Source organism: Gastrolobium bilobum, unplaced genomic scaffold (genome assembly GCF_033153095.1).
Source record: "Gastrolobium bilobum isolate Gb01-03AN ecotype WA unplaced genomic scaffold, APGP_CSIRO_Gbil_v1 utg1816, whole genome shotgun sequence".
In the NCBI taxonomy this organism is placed as follows: Eukaryota; Viridiplantae; Streptophyta; class Magnoliopsida; order Fabales; family Fabaceae; genus Gastrolobium; species Gastrolobium bilobum.
The window spans coordinates 202,891-222,870 of record NW_026896632.1 but is presented as its reverse complement, the minus strand read 5'-3'; the positions used below and the strand labels follow the sequence as shown (position 1 = coordinate 222,870).

Below are 19,980 nucleotides of genomic sequence, written 5' to 3'. Positions count from 1 at the left end.
CCCTTATTTTTATACTTTTTTGCACCATTTGTGAAGGGCGATATTCAGCAGCCTTCGTGATTTAAAAAGTGGGATGTTATACAAGATCTGAGGTTAAGGTATTTTACCTTCGTCCTATTTCACAGCCCAAGTTTAATTTTTGAATATAAAATTAAGGTTTAAAACAGAGTGATATGTTGTCGTCCAATTTATGTTCCTGTATTGAGTTGGGTCTTGGAATTTTGTTTAATTAGGGTTTAGTGTTGATAATTTATCGTATTTTGTTGTAGGCTTGTAGATCAAACTGAAGCTCTACGGATAAAGTGCGTAATCATGCTTGTTTGTTTGGTTCTCTGCAATGAAAATGCAGCTATGACCGGTTGAGTTTCCATCTTAAGTTTGACAGACGGTTAAGTAGGTGTCTAATTAATAGTCCCAACTCCCAAATGACTATCTGCATTGAGTCTGAACTAATATTGGAGAAAGAACACAAGCTAAGTAAATAAATAAGTTGGTTTATAACTTTTTTTTCTTTTGATGTTACTTAACGTTTCTTTGCTAAATTAGTTGTTCAACGATAAGGATATGTGAAATAATTTAATTTTATGATTATTAAACGATTTGAGAATAAAATTTATTTTTATTTAATAAAGAAATTACAGTATAAGATTACTCAAAAATATTTCCATATCTTATTTAAAATAATATAATTAAATGTACAAAAAGAAAATTAAAAATAATATTATATATGAGTAAATAATATAAAAATAAATAAAAAATATTATTACTTTTAAAATTATTGGAAAAGTATTTGTCATTTTAAATGACATAAAATTATTAAGAAAATAAATTATTTTAAAACTATTGGAAGGTGAAGATACACAAAAAAGAGTATAAAGTATAAAAACCCCAATTTTAAAACTAAAAAGCTTACTTTTACTTACAATATAAATTATTCAATAACTATGTTAAATTTTATGCAACAATTTAAAATGATTCAAAAGTAGCGAGGGGATATATTAAATAAATTATTTTTTAATTTTTTTTATGGATGAATTTATTAGGGAGAGAAAGAGAGAGTCGTTGATGTGACTTGTTTTTAACTTAACAGAAACTAGTTAAATGAATATAGTTTATGTGGATGAAGACGAACTCTGAGATAAGAACTTGTTTGCTATAGTAGCCAATTATTAGACCACCAATCCCATTATCCAAACCTCATGCTGTCTTTTCATTGGATGGATCGATAACGACAAGTAAATTACTTCATAATCAAGTAATCAACAAAATAACACACTATTTCAACACATACAAATTAAATGAGTTGATTCCACTAACACTTAGTATATTATACATGTTCATTAAGATATTTCCGCATAATGGTTTGCTTAAAAAAAATGTCTCTCCCAAGAATTATTTTATCTATTTTCAAAGTCGGAACTGCATATATTATTAGGAGGTTAAGTTTATGCATGATACTAGTAACTTTAAGGGGAAAACTAGTTATTAAAAAATATTTTAATCGCAGCAATGCAAGTTTGTAATCTTACAGTATTGCTTATATAGAGAATACTCAAATTTAAAATAAAGCAAATTGGTGTACATTAAGTCACATTCATATATACTGACAAAAAGAAATGAAAATGACGACTATCACGTGGCTCTAAGATATTTTTGTCTTTACTTCCCAAATGATTATATCCATATGAATATGATTTTTTGTCTCTAACGTCCCAAATAAAACTAATAATAATATGTTACATAACGTGTGGATAAGATCTTCTGAATGGGCATGGCATTAATTAGAATTTTATTATTTTATGAATGAATTGCTGTTTCTGGCTGTGGCAGTGGATACGATTTTATAATTGGGTTTTATAAGAGTTATGTTGTAGGAAAAGTGATTGTGTAATGTTATAGAGATTCGTTTGCGTGCCGTAGTTTTTTTTTTTTTTTTTTTCAAAAAATATGAATCTCACAAAATGTGTGTGTATAAAATTTTTTGTTCTGTCATATTAAATGACAAATTGCAAATCCTTTTATAATTTTATATCAAGAAGGTGAAAGGAAAGTCTAGCAAGTAACATGCTGCACAGGTGACAGGACCATCTCTGCTATGCACATGATTAGGTATCTATTAATACAATTGCTGGGGTCAAGGAGAGGTTAGAGCGGCAATAGCTCCCTTAAATTTATTAAATCTTTGTTTGAAACTATATTTACAGTTAAAAAAATAGGTTTAACACTTTTTTTTTACTGCAATTTTTTTTTTGTACCACACCTCCATACAAGTGAGTGAATTTCACTAACTTTTTTCTCTTCTTTTTTAAAATGGAGCTACCTGTGAGTGTGCTAGAGAAAAAATTTGTACAGCAAAAGCAGAAATATTTTATTTTCTAAAAAATTATAGATTTGTCACTTCTACCGCTACAAATGAGAAATTTTGCAGTAATCACCTTTACACTAGGATCTGTATAAGAATCTTGGCATTTCTTTTTTTAAAAAAAGCCAGATCCTCATTTGTATTTTAAATTTTTATGTGTTGCTGCAAAAAAATTTTCTGCTACGGTGGAAAGAAATACATTTGCCAAAAAATATAATGTAATATAAGTTTGTCATCTTTAGTTGTTTATTGTATTTTATGGGTAAAAGATTTTTTCAGTCAATGGAGATAAGTTATCTCCGATGAGTCCAAAATGACATCGTTTTGGGTAGAAATCAAGGTATTTTTGTAATTATAATATATTGCAGGATTATATTATGTTGAAATTACAGTGGATATATTTCTAGTTTTCTTTAATTTCTTTAAAGAGAAAAGAGGAGTAAGGAGAGAAAATCACACGCAGGATTTTTACTTGTTTAGAAACTTGTGTTACCAAGTTTCCTACGTCAAAGATCAATTAGAGAGACCACTCCCTGGCACTTGCACTAAGTAAATCAGGAACAAATTACAACATTCACTTACAGGCTTAAAATAACCAAAGCCCCAAACGAAAAACCCTAAAGTCCCAAATTACTCAGACAAATCAAGAAACTTAGAAATATAACATGCTATTAAAATACAACAACATCAAAACACCCAAACAAGAAGCACACAAGCACACTTGTGTTACCAGAACCCTCCAAGCAAGAACAACAACCCTTGCAACCGAGAGAGTCTTCAGGATTCACCTCCACTGCACCACCGTAGCACCACTTCTTCAAGACCCACCAATATACTATCGATTGGTGACCTGCAAAACAAGCAGAAAAAGAACAACAAAGAAGAAGGAACGATAACAGCAAAAACAAGGTCAGATTTTGGGTTTTTGAGCGAAACCCTATCAGAGCAAACAGAGCGATTTTTCTAACTGAATATTCAAGAGAGAGATGTATTCGTATGAATGAGAAAGGCAACCAGCTGACTAGCTATATTATCACTCATCTATACAAAGCACACCGTTTTGATTAATATGACAAAAAGACAAAAAAAGTCCTTAAGTGAACGTATGCGGCAATATATGATAATGAGGCTACTTTTGGAAATAGACTTATATAACATATTAGTCTTTATCATTATAATTTTTTATTCTTATAACCCAAAATAACGTCGTTTTGAGCTTACGGTGACCGGAGAAATACTTTTCCCATATTTTATTTGCCAAGGAAATTCGATTTTTTTTTTAAATTTTGATTATGAATTAACTCACTACTTTTTTTTTTGGAGTTACCCAACCCTAATTATCTCTTTGAGACGAGTTGGCTCCCTCCGGTATCCCCACGAGCTTCGACTCTTTGAGCCGGCTATGGGACTAATCCAGAGTGCGAATTAACTCACTACTGTTTTGTCATAGCTAAGCCAGTGTAAATTTTGAATTTCTCGCCCTTCTAAAAACTTTTTTGTTCCGCCATTGATTAATATTCAATAGAGTAAATAGGTAACTTGATTTTTAAAATTATTTTCATAGGTAACTTGATTAATCCGGTTCAAGCATTATTAAATCTATTATCGGAGGAGGGTTAGACTCAAACTCAAAACCTGAAATAAAATATTAGACTCATGTTATGAAGAAATATTTTTGTGAATAACTATTATTTTTTAATGAGTGGTTTTTTTTATCACTTTTTAGTTGACATTTATAAATGAAATTATATATTAGCTATACGAAGTTAGAAAGAAAGTTGCGAATGATTGTTACTTTTTACTGAGCGATTAAGAGCTTATTTGAATTTTTATATTAAATTTATAAAGTTAAAAAGAAATTTGTTATAATGAATTGTAAATTATACTACTAAATGGTTAACAGTTGTAATCGAAGTTATTCATTAATTACATAGGGAGTGACTAATTTTTTTTTTGGTGAGTGGTTATTTATTTATAATAAGTAGTTAAAACTTTTAAAAGAACCTTAATATATATTTAGATTTAGAAAGTTATGTATAAATTTACGAATAACTTAAAAAAAGCTTATTTGAAATTTTTTTAAATATATTATGGTGCAATTTGAAAAAGTTATTGTAAAATATACTACTCATCTTTAATATCATATTGGACTAGTTATTTTACTTATCTTTTTTTTTTTTCTACCTTATCTACTTATCTTTACACACACGTAGTTTCAATAAAGACAAACTATAAATCAACAATTAGGATTGAAAATAAAATTTCTAAATCTTACATCGAAGTCAACATATCTATCCCATATATTTATTTATTTTTGTTTGCCGATGATTTTATGAAAAGTCCTAAACAAGTACCACGAGCAGTTGGATATTACTAGCTAGAATTTTTATTTATTTTTTAATTCATTAGCACAAATCTTAAGATACATCTTGAAGTACAAAAGCTTAACACATTAATTTATTTAAAAAAATTAATTGGGGACACAATGATCTTGGCAATGATTTGAAAGAAAAAAAAAAACAATAGCCAATGGCTATGTTTTTGTAGAGAGATCATGTTTACTAGTTCAGGTATCAATTTAATCTATATTAGATAAAATGACAAATTTTAATTTTGTCGTCTCTGACGAATGATTAAAATAAGTTGTTCACATTAAGTTTTTGCATGATACTATTACTAGTAACTTTGGTGAAAAAATAGTTATTAAAAAATACTTTAATCGCAGCAATGCAAGTTTGTGAATGGGAAAAATGTTTCTGGAGTTAATGCAGATAAGTTATCTGCATTTATTTTCAAAACGACGTTGTTTTGGTATTGAAATCTTAAAAAATTATAAATATAAAGACTATTATAACCCTAAAATAAATTAAAATTACATAAATATCATGATTTCTGTTCCAAAACGACGTCGTATTGGACTTACTGCAGATAACTTATCTGCAGTAACTACAGAAAAAACGAACCCATTGTTTATATAGAAAATACTCAAATATAAAATAAAAAAAATTGGTGTACATTAAGTCACACTCGTATGTACTAACAAAAAGAAATGAAAATGACGACTATATCTCGTAGCTCTTAATATATTTTTGTCCTTACCTCCCAAATGATTATAGGGTTTTATAAGAGTTATGTTATAAGAAAGATGATTGTGTTATGTTATAAAGATTCGTTTTGTGTGCCGTAGCTTTTTTTTTTTAAACATGCGGGTCCCACAAAATGTTGTGTGTGTAGGAAATTTTTTGTAGTCATGTTAAATGATAGATATAAACCCCATGATTATATACACATAATAATTATTATTTTTGTCTCTAACGTCCCGAATAATAATAATAATAATAATATGTTATATAACGTGTGGATAAGATCTTATGAATGGGCATGACATTAATTAGAACTTTATCATTTTATGAATGAATTGCTGCAGTTTCTGGCTGGATACAATTAATTTAATTTTAGGGAAAAATATTTATCTTTTTAAATGACACAACTTATATTCTTTCATTCTCATAAAAAGGTAAAATCCACACCTTTATATTTTTTTATCTATTCTCTCTCCTCTTTTCTCTATCTCTTTTTCTCACTTAAAATGACACAATTTTACATTTTTTTAAATGATACACACTTTTCCCCTAATTTTATCATTTTTTTTTATAACAATTTTATCATTTTTTATATCAAGAAAGTGAAAGGAAAGTCTAGCAAGTAACATGCTGCACAGGAACATCTCTGCTCTGCACATATTCGTTATATATTAATACAAGTAGTGGAGTGATGGAGAGGTTATATGCGATCCCTCTCAAATTTATTAAATATTTGTTTGAAACTATATTTACATTTTAAAAAATATAATGTAACATAAGTTTTTCTTCTTTGGTTTTCATTATTTCTCATTTGAAAAAAATATTTTGAAAATATTTTTAAATTTGACTATGAATCAATTCATTACTGTTTTGTCATGGCTAAGCTAATGTAAAATTTGAATTTCTAGGCTTTCTCACAAAATTTTCTTGCTCCTCCATTTATGAATATTCAATAAAGTAAATAGGTAACTTGATTTTAAAATTATTTTTTTATTATGATTTTTGGATTTATTTATTTTTTTGGAGTTTTTCCTTGAATGTATAAATTTCATATCGTTAAGAAAACTTAACTTTAGTCTATTAAGTTAATATAAGTTTACGTATCCAAAAAAAAAGAGTTAATATAAGTTTAATTTTACATTTTTTAACACGTTAATTAAGTTTTGTTTTACTTTAGTGGTGAAAAAAAAAACTTAATATATGTTTTATATACTGATCAGTCATACATATATTGGGCTGAGCCTAATCACACACGACTGAAGGTGAAAGATGTTGATGAAGAGAAAAATTGTTGAAGAGTAAGCCTTCGCCGAGATGACAGGTTCCTTAGTGAGATGGTTGATCTGCAAGCTTGATGTTTGAGTAGTTTTGAGGAGTCTGGGGGTATCTGCAAGACACTCCGACGATCAAGTCATTTCAATATTCAATGTAGTTCAAATATTCAAGGATAAATGATCTTAACTGGGCTGAATGCCTCTGTATTTAAAGTCAGAATAGGCCTTACTTCATGCCACATTTCAATGGCGGCATTCATTTCTATTGGTGGAGCGTGATGACCTTTGACAGGCTATTCCTTAGGCGAGAAGCCTATGGTCAAGCTAGTCCTGGAAGATATAGTGGCGAGCTAGTGTTGCCATTCATTCATTGGGTTCATGTGGAGGTCAAGTTGCCTTGACCTGCTGATCTTGGTTCCTTGGTTACTAAGTTATCTTTGGCTTGTCAACCAAGTAGGCGAGATGCTCACGATTCCTACGCGGGATGAATTTAATTCCTTCGATGTTAAGTTTGTGATTCTTGGGCCTTATGACCCTTTATTGAATTGACTCTTCATCTCACATATTAGATTCAAATCATATACTCATACTTTTTTAAAATTAAACTACGATTAAAATATATTTATAAGAACTAGATCGCCTATTTACTTATATTTAATACGATCGGGACACTTTTGGTATGTATAATAAGACTTGATTACACATATATATATTTTTTCGATACAAATGAGAATTAAACACATAACATAATACAACCTATCCAAATCCTTCACCATAAGACCAATCCTAGTGGCTAGGGGTGTTCATCAACCGATTCAAATTACGTTGATCGAACCAAATTAACTCAAAATCAAAAAACCAAAATCAAAAAAAAATTCACATATTTTAATTGGATTGGACCAATTTTCAGTTTAGTTGGTGAAAACCGATCCAATCCAAATTGATATAAAATATTATGTATTTATTATTTTTGAAAGATTGTGACTTGAAAACTTGTTTATAGATTTGAAATCTTGGATGTTATTGATAGCAAACTATCTTGTTTTAGTTTTTTATTGTCTATTAATCTATTTTAACTCTTCATAAGTTTAAAGACTTGAATTTTCAAGTGATTTGTAACTTTGAATGACTTTATTTTGATGTAACTAGTGATTTGTATGAATGAAATTTTAAGCTTTTCGAAAAACATAAAATCGATTCAATCCAAATCGAATAAAATTGGATTGGATCTTATTTTTTTTTTAAAAAAATCAAACTGAATGGATGATTAAATAATTAAACCGAACGTATTGGATCAGATTGATCCAATCTAGACCGCGAACATCCCTACTAGTAGCTTACACATATGCTTATTTAAATTTAAATTTCTTAAGTTATTGATGTTAGATAATAAAAATATTTTAAAATTAATTTATCTAAACATATTTATAAATAAAAAGATGATATTTTTTTATACATGAAAAGATTAATTTATCTAAAATATTTAGATTTCTTAAGATACTGTTTTGCTCTACCTTAGTTCTATAGAGATTTCTTCTTTGTTTTCTTGTTCTTTTTTTTCAAATATGAGATAAATTACTTAGAATTGGATGATAAAGTACTCCTATTGTAATATAACCATGGATGCCGAAACTTTGCTATGTTATTTTTCCATGAGTTGTTTAATAAAGTGTTTATTCTTAATCTTGTTGACTTAGTGGGAAGGAGTAACAAGTGTCTTAGGATTTAGGCTATAGGGATATAGGTGAATCCAATCCTTATTAAATAATATGGATTAACTAAGTTAATTGAATTTAGTTAAGTTGTGGGTACAAGGATGGTCCACACCATATAGCTATAAGGAACTTGAACTTAATGAATTCAATAGTTAATTCTGTGTAGGGATATGGGGATTGGTTATAGTATATATGTAAGGTGACGAAAGCCCCACATGCAACTAAGTGTTTTGGTTACTGGTGGAAGATAGCTGTAGCATTGTTCCAACGTTATGGTGAAGTTGCAATATTAAAAAAATTGATCCCAATATACCTTTTGATACTTGAAACTTAATCCTTTTAGTGTGTTCTTAAATTTAAGCAATATTATTATTTTAGTTTATTCTTTATTTCGTAGATAAATTGGATTAGACTTCAATTTAGTTCTTAATCATTATCATTATCACTTTTATTGCTTCACTTAGATCTTAATTTTGTAATTTTCTGTGTGAGAACGATACTTAGACTCACACATCGTATATTACTGGTGTTAATGTGCACTTACGTTGAGGTGTGATTATTATTAGATTGCAAAATTGCTCATCAATGATACCTATGAATACTGTTTCTCGATGATTGCTTGTGTGCTAGATATTTTAGTGACATGATTGACTTTAGATAGTTCTTGTATTTGGCCTTGTACTTGAAGGATCTTGTTAATTTGTGTGGGGTATGGGTTCTCCTTGATGTCTTTGAATATGTGAATTTGAGATTGAAATAGACTTGAGAGCCTTGAACTGAAGAGTTTTATGTGTTTATTTTCTATTTGTGCATTGTAAACACTCTGGCATACTGGGTATTTATTTGTGCTCAAATTATAAGAGTTATATGTAATTATGTTGCTCCACCGTATGAGCGTAACCCACTTTTGCTAACATGGGGTGTTACAAATCCCCAACAAGGATTCATATCACTAATGCAAAGAATTCAAATTTTTACTGTGCACTGTGCCTATGACAGCTATAAATTACTAGTTTTTGATAAAATCACTATATATACACTTCTAACGGCTCTTAAACATGAGACATCATTTGTACACATTCTAAGAGTATTTTAAGAGTAAAAAGAGCTTCATAAACATTCATTGAGAATCATGTACACAAATTCATCAATTTTTAGCTCATTCTTGCAAATTCATCATACGCACTTAGAGTTTCAACTTGTATACTTGCTCTTTGAGAGAGTTATCATTTGATAATCACTCTGATACTATGAAATCATATTGTAAAGTTGCCAAACATCCAAGAAAGTTGGTCAATGGAAGGTTTCTAAGTACTTGTGAAGCTTAATGGTTATGAGGTTACTAAGCACCCGTGAAACTTGGTGGATTGTAAGGTTTTCAAGCAATCAGAAGTTTGGAGATTGTAGAGGTTTATCAAGCATCTGTAAAGCTTGGTTTATAGTGAAAAATTATTGAATGCAATCTGGACGTAAGTTACAAGTGGTGGTGACCGGACTATGATAAATAAAATTTGTATTTTTCTTAACCCTAACCTTTTATTTCTATAATTTTAATTGCTATTATAATATCTAATATGTGCTAGCATAGATTATATCATTGTGGTATATAGTATATTATGGATTGCTTGAATATATTCTTAAGCTTCTAATATGTCAAAATTTCTATAAAATGTTAATTTAGAAACAGGAAAGAAGATTTTGCGAAATTTTTATAATACTTAATTTACTTCTCTCTTAAATACGAAAGCTGCATTCTTAGCATCAAGATGTTACTTTACACATATACTTGTATACAACTCCTACGGAATCATGATATTCACATGTTCTACATTAATTTTTCAATTTTAAACATAAATATTTCTACAATTTCCCTGCATCTCGCACATGGGTGCTTGATGATGTTGCAGGGCGATCCTAGCATCATTCATTGGCAACTGTGGGCCTATGGTCTGAATTACCGGAGGTTGGACTTCTCTAGCGGCCCGCTCTGCTGGGGCTGAATGCATGGATGGAGGGGAGCTTGGTTGTACTGTCTGTACGTGTCCTTCTGGCGTCATGGCCCTGGCGTGCTCCGCTCTCCTGATGGTGACAACCATGTAGAGTTGTAAAAAGTGTCTGGCGGTTGTTTGTTTGTAAGAGGAAATGACCTGTCAAATGGATCTTTGGGTAAGAGAATGGGAATAGAAGTTTATCGTTTCCCACAGACGGCGCCAATGTACCGTTCAGTTCTGTGAGCCCACTATGTACCCTTGAGAGTAATGTTATTATATGGATTATACCCCTAGCTGAGGTAAAGACCAGGCTAGAAGGTATTATTCCAAGAGGTAGCAAGCTGATATCAATGGCAGACAAATAATAAGAGTATGACTTGGAAGTAAATGGGCATAACAACAGTACATAAAAGATATCTTCTGGTGTGCCCCATGAGGGCTATTTATAAGGAAGATGATGCAGGTTGGTGATGTGGGGGTCAACCCTTCTTGGGATGCACACCCATGATATGGCAGTGTTAGGCGTGGTTGGCGCTGCCACAATGGCAGTGCTGCAACCACTGCACCCGGCGATGTCAGCACTGAACAAAGGGGCTGATTCCTTTGCAGTGCTTATGGCGACTGCCTTTAGCGGTTAATGTCCCGAAGTGGGACATTTTGGTGTATCTCTTGGACGTGCTGCAGTCTTGGAGATTGTGAGGGTCTATATCAGCCCTAAGGACTGACGCGGAACAAGGCTGAGGGTTGAGCCTGAGTAGTTGGGCCTGAGTAGTTGGGTCACTCCAGTACTTGGGCCATCGGGACATATATGTATAGATTAAGTTACAAAACTTATAAACCTTCTCATGAATCATGATACACCCAAAAGCTGGACTTCGTTGAAACAATAAATTCACTAAATTACTCAAACAATAATAAGTGCAAGAGAATAGATAATTACAATTTTGTCATCAGTATTTTAAATACCTATAATCATTAAATGAATGAAAATCAATAGCTAAAATAGAAAATATTTTTTTTTTAATCTTATACTCAGAGTCCCAAAAAAAGGAAAAAAGAATCATGCCGAAATAGGTATGTCAATGAAAATCCGTCACGAAGTGCATAAGATAAACATGATTGACATTGCGTTGCAAAAAATGAATATTTTATCGCTAATGTTTTCAACTTTTTATCATCAACAATTGCATAAATAAAAAATCAAGGGAAGAAAAAATAAATCTATTGGCTGAGTATTTATAACAGAGATAGAATATTATTATTATTATTATCAATATCATCATTAATTTATTTTACCGTTAGATCAATTATGTTGATCTAACGGTTCTGATTTAATTTTTTAAAAATTTTCTTTCTTCTACTTATATTTAATTACTTTATATTATTTTCACTTTTATATAGTTATAATTTCTCATATTGAATTTTTCATCTGAGAAATTTTAATTATATAAAAATGAAAATAAATATAATCATTTAATCAATATAATCTATCCAACCCTAAAAGAAACCGATAGTGATATTAATATTAAGGGTTCGCTTTTTCTGCAGTTAATGCAAATAAGTTATCTGCACTAAGCATAATACGACGTTGTTTTGGGCTAAAATCATGGTGTTTTTATAATTTTAATTTATTTCAGGGTTATTATAGTCTTTATAATTATAAATTTTTAATATTTCAATTTCAAAATGACGTCGTTTTGAGAATAAATACATATAACTTATATGTACTAATTGTATAAATATTTTTTTGTAATAATAATTACGGGATAAGATATTAATTAATATTAATAATATCCTATCTATTTATAATATAATATAATCAATTTGCAGGAGAGAATCACACAGCAACAAACATTTTTGCACCGTACGCAACCGTTGCTGACTCATCTCGTCCCAAGCTTCTCTCTTTCCCTCTGCGAGAGAGGAAGAGGGTGGCATTGGATAACTTTTTCCGGGCAAAAAATTTTGTGGGGTTCATCAAAGTTTGCTCCTTTGTGCAGGAGAAGATAAAATTGATCAGAAAATAGCATTAATACTTAGTAATACTTATACTGGTTTAGGATAATGATTGTGAAGGTTGGAAATGGTGGAGGAGGAGGAAGATGGTTACGAGGTTTTGGAAGCTTGATTAGGAGGAAGCAAGTTGATTCTGTCCATGTCAGGAGACATGCTCAATTGGCTAGGAAGTTATCTGCTGTTGATCTCGTTGGAATTGGTAATTGTTCAATTCCACAACTTTTAAGAAGGAAAATGGAGAATTAGACTAGTGAAATTGTTTCTGAATGAATTAAGTAGATGTCATGACTTTGGAGTATATGATATTGTAATGCATACTTCTGTTTGTTATGGATGATTGATTTTGCCTTCCTCTTTTATTTTATTTTTTAATTTGATGCAGGTCAATGAAGTGCTTTGATTTTGCCCATTATGCTAATTTTTATATGGGTTTGCTATCATTTTACTGATCCCCCCCCCTCCTCTTTTTATAAATATGAAAATGTTGCTTTGGTGTGTCTTGTGTATGTTACTGGGGTGGAAAATAGTGAAGAAGTGTGGGGTTGATTTTAGATTCAGATTGGGAATTATGCAGAATATGGAACGCCTGAAGAAAATCTAATGATTTAAAGTTACTTAGAAATCTCATGGGATAAGAACTTATCAAAATCAGGATGAATGTATTCAGGAAAAACAATGTGATTGTCTTTGTTGTCTGTGGTTGTTGGGTTTCCTATCTTCAGTTCAATGAACAGGTAGTCGAGAAGCATTCTCCCAGGCAATTTAGGGTATGCATAAACTGGAAAAATGTTTAAAGGTCTTGTGTGAAAGTAATTTTACAAGCTAAATCATGTTTTGTGTGGAAACTATAGGGTCAATGTTTTGATGTGTGAGCATTGAAAATATCATCCATATAAATTGAAGTATTGAACATAGCAGAGGATTTGAGTTGACCATGCACATCCTTTATTCATTGTGGAGGGGGTGCATTTGTACAACTAGAATAGAAGCATGAAAATGTTTCTTTCTTACTGATAGTGGTGCTAATTGAGGATAATTAGGTCAACTTAACATGGCACAATGAAGAAACATCAAAGCTTTATTGAAAATTAGTTGTTTGATTAAGTTACATTATCAAAAGGTAATAAGAGCTAGGCACTATTGTTGCTTCTGCAAAGACATAGTTTTATGGCCATAACACCGATTAGTTAAGCACTTGTGCTTAAGATTTTTAAAGTTCTAAGGATGTTGTGTAATTTGCCAAGAGAAGCCCCCCATAAAGTGGATTAATTGTTCTTTTCTCTTTTAAGTTTTCTTGGTTGAGTTTTTGGATCTTATCAAGAAACACTGTGGCTTAGTTAACATAACATGCACAATTGCCAACTTTTAATTTATGTTTTCTCTAGTGAGTATGGGCTTTAGTTTCTTTTTACCGAACATTTACTTTCCTAAAGGTAATTAACCATTCTTGAAAATCAGGGGTTGGAGCTACCATAGGAGCTGGAGTGTATATTCTCATTGGAACAGTTGCTAGAGAGAATGCGGGACCAGCACTTGTGATATCACTTCTCATTGCAGGAATAGCTGCTGCACTATCAGCTTTTTGTTATGCAGAGCTTGCATGTCGATGCCCGTCTGCGGGGAGTGCTTATCATTATACATACATATGCATTGGAGAAGGGTAAGTTACAATTTTTTCCTATTTTGGAAAAAAAGTTTAGGTATAATGTTTAGCTGAACAGCTCATGTGAGTTGAAGAAATATATTGTTAGGTTTGTCAATATTAACAGAATAATTATTTAGTGCTATCCTGCTGCCAACTGCCTTTTGTGGAGTGAGGCTATTTATGTGAGTAAATGGCTTTATGTTTTTTTCTTTTAAAAATTGTACTTAAAGGAGATATTTGAATGGTTATGATTTCTCTATTTGTTTTTCATCATTGTTAGTAAATCCATGATTTAGACATTGCTATTGATCTCAGGGTTGCTTGGTTGGTGGGTTGGGCCTTGATTCTAGAATACACAATTGGTGCTTCGGCTGTTGCTCGTGGCATAACCCCAAATTTGGTGTGTTCAACTTTTTTTTTTCTTTTTCTAAACTCTAAATATATATTTTCTTTTTTATGTTCATGGAACCTTTGTAATTGAGAATATACAAAGAGAGTAATTAAACACATATGAGTTATGGATTATCAGGAGTCGTGCATTTTATGACACTTGTATCCAACAAGCACAACATACGTAACAATTCAGTTTTGTATTAATTTTGTTCTTGCTTATTGCAGGCCTTGTTTTTCGGAGGTGAGGACAACCTACCTTTATTTCTGGCTCGTCATACCTTACCAGGTCTTGGAGTTGTGGTTGATCCATGTGCAGCTGTATTAATTCTTCTTGTTACCGTACTCTTGTGCCTTGGAATCAAGGAGGTATACCTTTTAAAATAAAATATATACACGGAAACCACTTTTTTTTCTTTTCGCACTTACCTACTTTATTTGACATTGATGTTTCAGAGTTCAATGGCACAGTCCATAGTGACAACAGTAAATGTCTCTGTCATGCTTTTCATCATTATAACTGGTGGATATCTAGGTTTCAAGTCTGGATGGGTTGGATATGAACTCCCTAATGGGTAATGATTGTGTTTGTGTCTGCAATGTTCAGCTCATCATCTATAGCATACCTCTTTTTGATATAGCTGAAATTGTCTCTTATATCTCAGGTATTTTCCCTATGGAGTGAATGGGATGTTTACTGGGTCTGCGATAGTTTTCTTTTCATACATTGGATTTGATTCAGTGACCAGCACAGCTGAGGAGGTAAATATCCACTACGGGGACTGATCTTTTAAGTCATGACTTAATTGTATTGGCAGAAACTAAATGCAAAACGCATCAATCAAGCATACAATGCATTGTTGCACAATGCATTTAATATGTTGAACAAAAACCTAACTCCTACTGTGAAACCTCTCATTACTCTAGTATTTTTTAGGCTGGGGTATTCCTTGTAGTTGTCACATTGTAATAAGACCCTGGTGACTGACATTCTCTACTTTTTCCTTTGCTTCTAAAAGTTGATGTATAAGCTTGTGAGTGGGAACTTGTTGATCTTCCCCGGGAAAATAAACAAAATAAGAATAAATTTATTTGTTGAAGATCTAGAGCTAGTTCTTTTCATGTATTACTGCTATATCCATATATCTCTGTCTGGTAGTTTGAGTATCTCTAAAGCATCATTGCTTTGGGATGCTGGCATTGTGAAACAAAATTCTTTTGAAGATTTACTTGTTTAAGGATTTTGTTTTGTTATCATGCAGGTCAAAAATCCTCAACGAGATTTGCCACTTGGCATATCAACTGCATTAGCTATATGTTGCATTCTGTATATGCTTGTATCAGCAGTTATTGTTGGCTTAGTACCATATTACGAGTTGGACCCTGATACCCCAATCTCCTCAGCATTTTCTAGCTATGGGATGGAATGGGCAGTGTAAGGTTTGCTGTGGCACACTATTTCATTGTTTAGACTAACTCTAAATATATGGATGTCTCTTTTGAATATTATGCTTGAAGCTCTGTTTTCCCCATGACAGGTATATAATAACAACTGGAGCTGTCACTGCTCTTTTTTCCAGTTTGTTGGGTTCAATTCTTCCTCAGGTACATAAACAAGCGCGTAAGACTTAATTTGTTTTACATCTCTGTTGATCGCTTACTTATTTATGGCTGGTTGTTAGGTTTTGGTTTTGAATTTTCATGACCTCTAAATATCTTTTCCATTTCATCTATGCCCTGATTTGTTACTGGATTTTTTTCTTTTCTTTTTTTAATTGTCGTTATGATACTACCTGAATGTTCTGGTCTAGCATGAGAAGAAATGTTGTAACAGGAAGTCAGGAACTGCTATTGTTATTACATTTCGAATTTCATACTCGGTTGCAATATTCCTAAAAAACACTGGCATGGAAAACTTCCTATGGCTCTTTCAATCCTCAATAGAGCAATTTTATCCTCTTGTTTAGCAATTCGATTTACCTATTTCCCTTTTCGCATGTTGAAAATATAGGAAATGACTTTTAAAATCATCATGCTGCTATATGACAATTAAAGTATATGAAATTTTTTCTGAATTAGATAATTAAAATTATTATATGACAAATATATCATCGCATAAGGATTTTATTGAAGACATCAAGAAAAGATGGATGTGATTGAAATTTGAAGGGCATTAATGTATGTTCAAGGAAGCTGTTTTTGCTTTATATCATATTACCCTGTTCATTTTCCTCGAAAATTTCCCCACAAAATAACTTCTGACTAATTTCTGTCCTGGGACATTCATCTTTGGTATAAGGTCATGTTTTGACTTGCAAACATGATTTGATCCAAATGCATTTTCTTTAACTTGCCAGTCGTTGAAATCTATCTGTCAACTCTTTTTTGTTGTTTCTCAGATTTAATCTTTTGGTATAAAATGCATGAGTTCCGCATGCATAGTTTGTACTCCAAAATTCACGGGATGCCTTAGCATCAATTTATTTCTTAATTTTAAATGTCGCCGTGTGTTTATTTTTATGTATAATTTTTGCTGCTGTTACTAGAATATTGTCTAATTTCGCAATCCTATAGTTTGTCAACGTGTAGTGCTACCAATACAGGTACCTTTTAGTTGACTCTTGAATATCAGATGTACATCTGTATATATACACGTGTCTATGCATAGATATGCCAGCGTGTGTTGATAATGTTATTGTAAATTATGTCTCTTGCACATGATAAATATATCTTTCCAATGGCATATATGTTTTGCAGCCGCGAGTGTTTATGGCAATGGCTAGGGATGGTTTGTTACCATCTTTCTTCTCAGACATCCATAAAGGCACACAGATTCCTTTGAAAAGCACTATTGTCACCGGTGTCTTCGCAGCTGCTCTCGCATTCTTTATGAATGTCTCCCAGTTAGCAGGGATGGTAAGTTCAGTTGTACAATAACTTGAGACAAGACAATAACTAGGGAGATGCATCTTTCTTAGATTATTATAAACATATATCAGTTGTTATATTCGTTTCTTTGGGAATACAGGTTAGCGTGGGAACATTGCTTGCATTTACCACCGTTGCAGTTTCAGTTTTGATAATCAGATATGTTCCTCCTGATGAGGTACCCATTCCATCTTCACTTCTAACATCTGTTGATCCATCAGTGAGGCATTCTGGTGATGATATTGAGGAAGATAGTGCCATTAGTCCCACAGATCCTCTGCTTGACATGTCAGACTCTCTGCTTCGACATCCTTTAATCATAAAAGAAATAACCAAAGGTAATTACTGTTCGAATCTTCCGGCCTTTTTATGGAATGAATTTGGATAAATTTCCGAATGTAGATGTCTCTGCTGTATTTGCAATTCTGCGTGTAGATAGAACAACCCTTTTATTGGTTGATTATTTCTATAGGATTGGATATGTAAATTAGTCAGGCTGACTAGAATATTGATAGAAATAATCTACTAGTAATGTTAGAAATTAGTATTGGAGGTTTCAAAGTATGCATTAGGTCATTTTCTTGTTTGAACCCATTTTTGTAATTCTTGTAATTTTGCTGTAACTTTCTATACCATCTATTGTTGGGCATTGCAGTGTTAGTGCTCCTCTACCATGTGAGACAATAATGTTCCATAATTAGGCCCAACTTGATAGTCTGGTCCTTTTGGGGATTGGCTCAAAAGACTATCTTGAAGAGTCAATAATGTAGAGCAATTTAATGCTCACATTTTGTTGAAGAAGAGTTTCTCAAGTATCTTTTTTTTAAGACACATTAATTTTGAAAGTTCCAATCTATATTTCACACACACATGCCTAGTTTCAATCTTGGCAATAAATTTTTCTGTTAAATTTTTTTTTGGTATATATTTGATATTTTTTGTGTCAACCTTTGCCTCCATTTTCTATGATTTGCTAGATAACGAACTTCGGTTTTGAGTTGTTTATACAGATGAACAGAATGAGAAAACTAGGCGGAAAATTGCTGCATGGACCATAACCCTTCTGTGTATTGGGATTCTCATGGTTGCCAGTGCAGCTTCAGCTGACAGGTGTCCCAGGTCTGCCAACTTAGACAATCCTCACTAGTTTTGAAGTAACAGTGTGGATATTATCCTGGTGTTCTTTCCAGGAATGCATTTCAACTAAATATAACTCTACAATTGCTATCTGATTTCTATGCAATAAGTATGAAATCATGCAGTATAAATTTTGGCCAAAAAAAAGTGTTTCGTTGGAGTTAACAATTTGAATTATGTCTTTAAATTCATCAAGTGTTCTTTATCCTTACTTGTGTTCCCTTTTCGTGATTGTGCATATGCAGGATTTTGCGTTTAACATTGTACGGAGTGGGTGGAATTATTCTTTTGTGCAGTATAATTGTGCTGGCCTGCATGAAGCAAGATGATACGAGGCACAGCTTTGGACACTCAGGAGGTATGTGTAGTAGACAAGTCTAGATATCTCAACTTATCAGATTTTGATGGGTTTGTTAAACTCATTTTAGAACTGGTCACAATTTTAGTAGCTAGCTCCTATTCAGAAGTTTCCTTTCTCTGGCATCTTATAATTAGCAAAGCTGCAAGATCAAAAAAAGAATGAATAAATTATTTTATTAAATAAGGACGAACCAACCTCCTTGTGATCAAAAGATCACGGGTTTGAATTTAGGAAACTGTCTCTTTACAAAAATATAAGGGTAAAATTGCCTATAATCAACCCTCATCCCTACCCTTGCAATTCGGGAAGTCTTGTGCACCAGGATTTGCTCTTTATCATCTTTACGAACTTTGTACGCAGTGTATCACAATCCTTTAACTGCTAGTTCATTGTTTTTTTTTTTTTTTTTTTGTTAGTTCCATATAACAAGAAGCTTTGGTTAAATCTTACACAATGGTTTTGACACCTTGTATTTCAGGTTTTGTTTGCCCATTTGTTCCATTCTTACCTGCTCTCTGCATTCTTATAAACACCTACTTACTAATTGATCTTGGGTGAGAAATCTCTTGACAACCACACCTTCCTCTTTTGTTGGGGCACGCATGCATAACATAAGCACCAACATCTAATCATTCTTGTGTTTGAATTTCAGAGTTGATACATGGCTACGAGTTTCAGTATGGTTGTTGATAGGAGTACTTATATACTTGTTCTATGGCCGCAATCACAGCTCACTGTTAAATGCAATCTATGTTCCTTCAGCACGTGCCAATAAAATCCTTCGCACTCAAGCAGATAATGTATCATAGTATTTACACAGCAGGCATCAGGGTTACCTCACTTCAGGTCCCTATCTATTGTATATATTAAAGGTTTAGTGTGTGTCATTTAAAAGGATACAAATTTTATCCTTTTAGTGACTTACACAAAATATGACGATTATACTTTGTGTAAATCATCTAAAAGGACACAAGTTGTGTCCTTTTAAATGATACTTCTTTTTCCCATATATTAATACTATCCATTCGTTACTAATTGCCACCTTACATATCTTACATCATTTTGTAAATTTCCTATT

At 32.0% G+C, this 19,980-nt stretch overlaps 1 protein-coding gene across 3 annotated transcripts; it reads left to right on the top strand.

The window, feature by feature from the left end:
- Positions 1-12,308: 12,308 nt before the first annotated feature.
- Positions 12,309-19,980, top strand: LOC133301157 (cationic amino acid transporter 4, vacuolar-like). 3 transcript variants are annotated; one of them, XM_061500770.1, is made up of 15 exons: positions 12,309-12,640; positions 13,900-14,101; positions 14,402-14,486; positions 14,705-14,845; positions 14,933-15,051; positions 15,142-15,238; positions 15,739-15,911; positions 16,015-16,081; positions 17,234-17,392; positions 17,505-17,751; positions 18,060-18,064; positions 18,423-18,523; positions 18,787-18,899; positions 19,381-19,456; positions 19,555-19,980. In XM_061500770.1, exons 1-15 carry the CDS (start codon positions 12,490-12,492, stop codon positions 19,709-19,711), a joined length of 1,893 nt encoding a protein of 630 aa, XP_061356754.1. In that variant the 5' UTR covers positions 12,309-12,489; the 3' UTR covers positions 19,712-19,980. The 3 variants fall into 3 exon arrangements, with proteins under 3 accessions (XP_061356754.1, XP_061356753.1, XP_061356756.1); XM_061500769.1 differs by lacking the exon at positions 18,060-18,064 and having other exon boundaries at positions 17,505-17,742; positions 18,415-18,523; XM_061500772.1 differs by lacking the exons at positions 12,309-12,640; positions 13,900-14,101; positions 18,060-18,064 and adding an exon at positions 14,116-14,268 and having other exon boundaries at positions 17,505-17,742; positions 18,415-18,523.